Below are 9,474 nucleotides of genomic sequence, written 5' to 3' on the forward strand. Positions count from 1 at the left end.
TAATATTTTATACTGAACAACCCATCTCTAATCTATGCGCCTCGAGTCCCTGCACATGTAGGAGCCAAACAAACAAACGGTGACTGATTTTTATCAATTTTTATTAAATTGAACTATGAAATATCGATCGCAGTAATTGACAAGTATGCGCCGGCTTGAGACACCCTCTTCTTTCGAATTCAACACACAGCGTTGTCAACGATTGCACCCCATCATTGTTTAGACCATTCAGCGTGGCTTTTTCACGGATCGGCCGACCTGCAAATGCTATCATCGATTCTCATGAATGAAGTTAAAATGCCAATTGGATCTTATCTGAAGTTTTTTTGTGTGCTATTTGCTTAAAGATCTGTCAGTGTATGTGTGTCGATTATCCTCCTGTATATACAAGTCAAGGTTTGGGCTTTTTGCATTCCAGTAAACATTGACGTTTTGTGACAAATCAGAAGTTAAAATATCTTGTTTCAAATCTCTAATTTGGTGCAGTGTCTCATAGATTGCACTTAGTTACATTTCTCCACTGCGTGATTTTTGCCTTGGTCTATCTTCAAGAAGATTTTGTCGTGACCAGCGTTCCTAAACGTAAGGTTAGAAACAATTATTTGAAATCACCGCAAGAAGAAAAAAAAATCATCATTAAAATAATAATTAAAAAAAACCAGTCCACCAAAATTTAAATTGACAGAATGTCAGACGGAACTCAATTTAAAATCACCCGATGTATATCAGTTTCATAATTTTTTGGTAACCGAAGGAAAAAAAAATAAATCACCTCTTTTTATGTATGTTGAATCACATGTTATTACCTGGGGATATTATCTACTGTACCTACAACACTTCAGCGTGGATCACAAAACCAGCTACAAATACTGGGTATCGGGGCCAAGGTTCACAACAGACAAAAAACAAATATTCACATTTTCGACTTCTCGATCTCAAGAATGCTTTAAACAGTTTCGCGGGGTATGTAATTTATAAGTATTTAATGTCCCGCTTTTGCCGTGGCGGCCCCATTTTCCAGGTTGTAATTTTTAAAGCGAAAAGTTTCTTTTCTGTAGCTCTTGTCGACATGTTGTAAAAGAAGTTGCGATATTAGAGCGAAAAGTTGATAAGACCACAAATGTTCGAGCCATGTCACTTTTACCGGGTCTTTATGAATGCTTTTGTGTTGACTATTACGCCAAGAGTTTAAAGGATTAAATATCTGAAAAATGAGATAAGAATTATCATCGCCTGGGCATTTATCAAAAGAAGTTTTAATTACGGAGAGGTGCTTGATTGTGAATACACAAAAACAGCGGCTTGCGTCCCAGGGAAAATTAATAATACAACTCAGGGGACAACATACTAACACTATTGCAGATATGAATTTTCATGCTTCACGCAAAGAATCGAGAGAGAGAAATTAATTTCGTCTAAAGGAAAAGGATAATGGAGAGTTGATATTTCTTCATTATTAATAAACCGTGTAATACTTGGGACTGAAAAATGTGACGGTTAAAGAAGAAGAAGAGAAAAGATATGAAAGGATTCAATTTCGATGGAAACTAAACACTTGATTTATTTTCTTCCGGGGCCGATATTCATGTTGATTGGGTTAGTAATAAACATGGTCAGTTTCAGCACCGCTCATTGGTCGAAGGATAAGGTGTGCAATGTAGGCCTGTGGAAAATGTGTCTGGGCCTCAGTCCTTTGGACACCGATAGGAACTGTTTCCACTTCAGCGGGCGCAGTCATTTGCCGTGTAAGTATTTATACTGGATATAGGATAAGAAATTAGAATTCTTGTTATTCAGAGATCAAGAGCAATCTAGGGTGAAAGAACTGATGTCAAGCATAGAGCTACTGTAAGTTTCGCCCATACCTCAAACTGTGTAGTGCCCCCCCCCCCTTTCCCATTTTCCACTCCCCCCCCTTTGCGGGATCATAATCGTGGACTTTCAACCATTCAAGGTGATATAATAAATAATATTAATTGTCTAAAGCCTGAAATTTTTAATTTACAGTCTTGATTATATTTCTAATTTCATGATGAAACTCACAGACAAAATTAAATTGTTTTAACGTGTTAACGTAAGTTAAAGACCGATTTCAGACTTCTGGGTTCATTAATTATTCCGCGAGTTACAAGTCTGCCGTAAATATTGTTAAAGGAGTGAGCTGTCATCGAAAATAGTACAATGGGTTGATTTTTTTTAATGGATGGATGGTCAACGAAGTAAGCACCATATCTATCGTTAGTTAGCCTTTTAAAAAATATGATAATTTTGCCCAGAAACTATTATATAGTAAAGAAAAAATCCAAATAATTTCGCTTTAAAGAATCTGTTCATACAGAGCTCTTCGTCTAAAGGAGGGAAATATAGTCTAAAATGGCTAGTAGACGACCATCCGGTGCTCTTAAAAACATTTTCTAACACATCAAGTGCGGCTTATGGAGCTAAAAATTACATTTTCTTTATTTAAGTTACAAACATTTTTTTTAAAATATAAAACATATAAATTATATTTCTGTTATCCGATGGTTAACTAAATTTCATTTGTAAAAAAATATGGCTACAAATATGTAGTAAGTTTTCGATTTTCTATAATCGGTACATCTAGTACATCTTGAAAAACGAATTGATCTTCATGAACATGATTAAATACGATTTCAAAATTCTAAACAGAGAATTTGAATTTGGGATGTCATGTAATAACAAAATTAAGTAAGTATTTTTCATAACACAATTTTATCATGACAATTAGCACCTTTAATCAATATTATTAATATAAAAAAGGATGAACATTTCATAACAGAAATCGATGGTTACATGTACAATTAGCATCTTTTATTGGCCAATTACACTGTAATATAATGCCCCCACCTACCACGCGAAGATTACATCAACAACTTTCTTGAAAAACAGAGATACTATTTTGATTTATTATTTAAAAAAAAACACCAGAAAACAAACCAATCACAGCTGTGCTGTCGTTAAGAGTATTCCGAATCACTTTTTTACAACTTGGCTGCAAAATAGGTAAATTACATGTTAATTGTTATTTTCATTTTTTTTTTTGGGGGGGGGGGTATCAACAAAAAGTTGATTATGTCAGGGAAGAGATTTGTATCACAAAATATTTCTATCTTTAAGCAATATTAAGCTATTTTGACAGGGGTTAACGTTCCTGTGACAGCTTATGACATTGTGCATTGCGGGTCACTTTCGGATAATTCGAATCAGTACAGTTAAACCAGCAAAAAATAAATAAATAAAAAGAAGTCCGACAAAAGATAATTATTATTAACGAATTAATTCTTATTATTTCGCTATCAACAAATCTAAAAAAGTAAAATCATTTTTTAGTCCATGTTATTTAAAGTAAATTACCACCCCTCCTCCTTATGCATCGCCTGTACAAGCTATCTGTAGAAACAGAGAAAAACCTGCAGAGACCAGTGTTAATCCCTAACATTTTATTAGATCTAGAATAATCTCTGATGACGAGCGCCGGGTATTTTGCAGTTGAATAGTTAAAAACATGTAATATACAATACACGTATGCTAACATGTATAAAGGAAATCATATGCTAATTAAAAAATATAATTGTCTAGTTCTTGTTTAATATAATATTTGTGTTTGAACTGATTACGAGTTAATACTCTCTCTCTCTCTCTCTCTCTCTCTCTCTCTCTCTCATCACAAACACAAGATTCACCTACTCTCTCTCTCTCTCTCTCTCTCTCTCTCATCTCTCTCTCTCTCTCTCTCTCTCTCTCTCTCTCTCTCTCTCTCTCTCTCTCTCTCTCTTGCTTCGTTTACAAAGCTGAAGTATTAATGATATGATTGTTGGTATTCGTATTAAAAAGATAGTAAATTATTATATATAAATTAATATTTGTGAAACTGTCGACGCACAAGGAAATTTTTTACAATTAATTTCAATAGATTTTGGAATTTAAATCTATAACGAACTTTAAGATATGTAAAATTAATATATACGCCCGTTTTTTAAAAGTACATGTAAAGTGACACCCATTTAGCAGTTATAGACATCATTGATGAAAAAGAAATTCAATAAAGCGTGCCTATAGACATATTTTTGTTTATAAAAGAGAAAGTGCATGCATATAAAAACCCAGATATAATCTGTAGTCATAAATCTCGTTTAGGATTAAATTTCACGCAAAATTAATTGGTGTGGAAATTCAGCTCTTAGAGAATATTAAACCAAATTTCAACCGATTGGCATGTATTGGTTGGTATGCTCCCTATTTACTAATACGACCAAAGTTCGATAATTGGGATTTGAATTAGCTGACTAGCTTGAGGGTTGGGGGATAGTAGCTGATTAATGAGGAGGGAGGGGAGGGGTTAAGAAATTTTGTATTCTCCTTTTTTTAAGCCATCTGGACCAGATTGCTCAAACCACTGATTAAATTTAATCTCCGTTTAAATCTCTTATCCAGTGTTTAACGTTTGACCACTCGTTAAATTTTGTTGCTTAAAAGTTAACTAAAAAAAAGCTTACCGTCTTTGGAGCAAACTTTTAAATCTAATAAGATATCAAAGAAAATCATTTTTTTTTTACATAAATATCGCCTTCTTCTACATGCCATGGCCTGTGGAAATTTTTAAAAATGTGTGCCTTTTATAAGCGTGCGTGCCTAAAATTGAGAAATGTGTACAACGTGATAACATTGTTAGTTGAGATCGACTATAGTAGGTAAAGAGAGGTCTTAGGAAGGGTCGTTTATTATATATTAATAAAATCAAAGTTAATACCACTGCATTCTGCATCTGTTTTATACTGATATTAGTTTTACCGTATCTAATATTCAAATTTGTTTACAGATATAAGCCATTCCGTATAAAATTTCACATTTTATTTCATTTGCATATTTTAAATCAAAACAAAAAGAATGAAGAAATTGAAACAATTTTAATAGATATCATAGAATATTGATCTCATCTAGTTGTACTGAAAAAAATTTAAGCCTGAATTTCATTAATAGCCATTATAATTGATTTTTTCGTTTTCTCACTTTTTTAAGATTTAGGTCGTATACCGTATGTAAAAACGATCACCAGAAAATTATCTCCCTTGCGCGGAACACTATTTCAGCCTATAAAATAAATGCATATGTAAATGTTCACATGATGTACAACCAGAAACAGTAAGTAATTTCAACGCTTCATACCTTGGAAGGCGGTAACCACTGGTCAAAGTTATATCCCGTGTTTTGAGCAACCCAGTCCAGTAAGGTGTAACAGGTGACCTATTGCCCCCTCCTCGTTCAATTTTATTAAATTTTTTTTTTACCAGTTTCATATCCTTCTCGTAAACAAATAATAGTCGGTATGACGATCTTGACTAAATTTGATGACTACCATGTGTAGTCAAAGGGAATATGAATTGTGAGATTCAACACTCGCTCCCTTAAAAGACTTTAATTTATAAATTTTGGGTTTATACTGGAAAAATTGAGAAAAAAAATTTCATTTTTCTCAACATTTAAAGAACAAAATTGTTTGGCTCAACTGGTCATAGTTTGAAATCTTTGTATGAATGGTTTTAAAAATTAGTCTACTAGTACTGCTGAATATCTATGATTGTGGCAAACTGGGTTTGTGGATAGGCATCTTCGCTAGCCAAGGGTGACGATCCACGGTGTTTCTCTATAGAGACACGCCTTGCTTTCTGATTGTTCGTACATTCTGTGATTTCAGTATGTAAAAATAAATGTCCTGGTCATAATAAAATCCACGCATTTCCAACCCAAAAGACAATAAAACAAAGCATATGATATTGAATTCTATCAGTATGGGTTTTTTCCAGAGCTGTCTACATTATACTTGGGTGACCGTTCGGGTCCATGGGCCTCTTTTATTCAAAATGAATAACTGAATATTTCAATTCGTAAATGTCTTAAATTTCATTTACCATAAAACGCCAACAGTATTATGCACATTTACTACATGCTATTTTTTCAGAGGGGGGGGGGGGGGTGGGGGGAGGTCATAAATATTTTTTATATGTTTTTGTTTTGTTTTTATGTAAGAGTAATTTTATTATATTCTTATATATTAAGTATTCATTACATATCAAGGTAACTGTATATTATAAACTGAACGAAGTGAGAACAATCCGAAACCAAATCATGTTTCATTTCGATCAATACGATGTCGCTTCGATCAAAGTTATTTTCATTTTATTATATTTGTCATACAAATCGATGCATATTTGATTGTGCGCTTGCAAGGCATTAATATTTTAGATATCAATAGACTTGGATTTTAAGATTTAAGATACCGATTTGAATAGTTCTTGATTAATATTAATAAATACTGAGTTAAGGATACTATTTTTTTTATATCAATGTATACATGTCAGGTATCGTGAATTTAATTAAAATTTGACTTGCTCCTCTGAGATAAGCTATAATTATCAATTAGATTGCATTTACATTTATCTATTGAAAAATATGCGACTTTTTTTATTTGAGTTTTACAAAGACTAAGATTTTTTTTTCTCTCTCTCTCTCCTTAGTAATGACGTTTGCCTGTAGCTCTCTGTTCACCGTGGGGTTATCCTTACTTATCCTTGCCGTGGCCTGGTCCATTCTCTCGCTATTCCAGAGTAAAAAGAAAGCACGTCTCTGGACCCAGAAAGCAGGAACCATGTGCTTGATATCTGGTAAGTGTCTCGCTACATTTAAACTGTAATGGAATTTAACATGCCGATATATACATGTAGGTATGAAAATTCAAGTACTCCAACTCCATTTAAATATAGCGTTATACCGAGCACGAATCTAAAGGTAATGAAACCCCGTCCCCATCTCTCCATTTTGTAGACATTTCGTTGCTTCGTAATTTAGAATTGGGAAGTGTTTGTTTGTTTACTTTATCTAATGGTCACAAAACTCGGTTATTTGTCAATTTGAAAAAATTCACCCGTCGAACCTCCCCTTAAATATGCACCAGTGGCGAGATACGTAGACCAGCATATAACGAGTTTTTGGCGCCATGTGCACAGTTTATATCCTGGGTCTTAAAGTTCACTATCAGTTCACTGTATACATGCATACATATTATATCTACAGCCAAAAAGCGTGAGTAATCTATGGCCGTTTTATGGGTGGCAAACATCGTTTTTATTTTTTTCCAAGCCGCATAGTTTTATTAACCATTACATCTAGCATTAAATTGAATTTAAAAAATGAATTGATTTTATTTTCTTTCCATCGAATTTCTGGAATGTTAACAAATTGCCAGAGCAAGCTGTAAATGTTGTTGCTCTAACAAGAGGGAGATAACTCAATCTGATTTTGTGAAAGAAAAGTTATCAAAAGCGATTACTGCATGGTTGTTTTCCGGTGAAGAAAGAATGTTCAATTTTTGAGAACAGTTGAAATTTTTAATGCTTTTCATAATTAAATAAAAATAGCTAAAGCTTAATCATTCAATCCCTTAGGAATCGACTCCTTCCAAATGCTTTCATCGTTGTATTTAACTATTCACTTTCGTTAAAAAATGTAAAATGCAAAGAATCTCTCCAAAGCCATTACTTCTAATTGAATTGCTAATTATTTTACACGTTTCGCATCTTGTATAATAAGCATCTTATCTGTACTGAAAATTCCATTTTTCTATCCCAAGGACAAGTTCCTTTGTGAGCTATACATGTATTGCGTGTTAACGTTTGAATAGAAGAATTATAACACGCCAAAATAATGAAGTTTCTAATGAAGTCGCGATCTCTAGGCGTTCTTTACACGAAGCTTTAAATGAATATCTCTCATTTTTTTTAAGCTCTTGGCTCTCTTATAAAGAATTCATGATTTATTCTCATCAAGCTCTGAAGTATATACCGGTATATAATATAAAAGTTGCGCAATTTCATTTAGGTAACTTAAAAGAAATTGTTGATAAAAATTAAATGTTACATCGTTTGCTTATCAGAGGGTACGCTAACATAGCACAGAATATAAAAAAAATATGCTTCTTAAATGCAGACACTTTTCTCAAACCATATTTTAAAAATTCATTATAAAAGCCATTACCTTTAATAAGTATAAAAACAGCCATGGCTTTTCAATGACATTTGCAAATTTTAAAATTAATAAATTTATAGGTTGGAAGTTAAAGATAATGATGACTTTGCTTTGTAAATACTTTTCGTAAAGTAAAATAGAATAATAAGGAAATCCCACAAGAATGTATTGTAGAGAGCAGTTTGGGATTTAATTTGTAATCATGATTTAAAGTCATTTAAAATACATTTTTAACCGGTTTTCCAACGGAAACATCCGGTTATTGAAATGGTGAAAATGGCACGCGGGCGGCTGCCAAAAGGGTACCCTCATTGTACGGATAACTACTCCTACAGTTTCCAAGATAAGAAATTGTTCTTTTGCAGATCAGTTGTACATATATCAGAGGTGTGCGTATTGCTAGGATTTTGATTTCTAGTAATTTATGAAAAAATACCAGCTTTTGAACTTACCGGTAGTCATTTTTTTGCAAAATATTGGATATAGGGTACCCTCATTGTACAGATGTTTTTATTTGCGTATTATTCTTTCTCGAATTTCTACCGATCACATTGGCTTACAATAATCTACGTACAATTTTATTTTGCAGTTGTGTTCAATCTGTTTGCACTTTGCCTGTACGCAGGATCGTTTGACTCGATATCGTACGACATGATTCCAAAGTGGTCCGCCTTGTACGACATGGAGCTATCGTGGTCTTTTACCATTGGTTGCGTCGGGACTTGTCTTTCATTGATTGGGTCAACAACATCCATTTACATGGCTCTGAAATATGGAACCAATTTACACCTTACGACAAACGTTTCCCGTGTTCCTTCGTTGCATATTCATCCTCCGCCAAGTAGTCGGTTATCTTCGCCACCGAGGTTCGCATCACCTCGGGTTTCTTCGCCACTTCCGTTCAGCACCAAAAAATATTCATCTCAAGGGACTTACCCAAAACGGAATATAACACCTGTGCATATTTCATGAATTTGTGAATAAATGTTTTTATTATAAATCAAAAATTAATTCTTTTTTTTGTTACATTATACAAATGCTATTAGTCCAACGGCGCTACTTTGCGCGATTAATCATTTAAACATTTTTTTTCATGAAGTCAACAGCTGTTGCTAACTCTCTTTCAATAATATAAACAACTTTGCTTATAGTTAAAAAAAGATTCTTGCTAATAGACTATTTAACTCTTTGGACTTTCTCAAGACTTTACATTTGTATCGTAGAAAATCAGTGGTGTGGATTATAAACTTTTTGAGACCCAACGATATAATCGCCTTTGGCAGTAACCCTACATCGCAAATTGAAGAGTTCGAGCGAAAAGTGTTAATCTAAGGGTTAAAGTAAAATAAACATGGCGATTTTCCCACGTCTTTCCGAGAGGAGTGCCTGTTATGTACGTATGCATTTCGTTAAAAAGGCATCTTTTATACT

At 33.5% G+C, this 9,474-nt stretch overlaps 1 protein-coding gene across 1 annotated transcript; it reads left to right on the forward strand.

Moving 5' to 3' along the window:
* Window positions 1–1,064: 1,064 nt before the first annotated feature.
* On the forward strand, window positions 1,065–9,062 carry LOC105337181 (uncharacterized). The gene is made up of 3 exons (XM_011441812.4): window positions 1,065–1,745; window positions 6,537–6,683; window positions 8,633–9,062. The coding sequence occupies exons 1-3, from the start codon at window positions 1,541–1,543 to the stop codon at window positions 9,013–9,015; spliced, it is 735 nt and encodes a 244-aa protein (XP_011440114.3). The 5' UTR covers window positions 1,065–1,540; the 3' UTR covers window positions 9,016–9,062.
* Window positions 9,063–9,474: the final 412 nt, after the last annotated feature.

The sequence above is a fragment of the Magallana gigas genome, chromosome 6 (genome assembly GCF_963853765.1).
Source record: "Magallana gigas chromosome 6, xbMagGiga1.1, whole genome shotgun sequence".
Taxonomy (NCBI): Eukaryota; Metazoa; Mollusca; class Bivalvia; order Ostreida; family Ostreidae; genus Magallana; species Magallana gigas.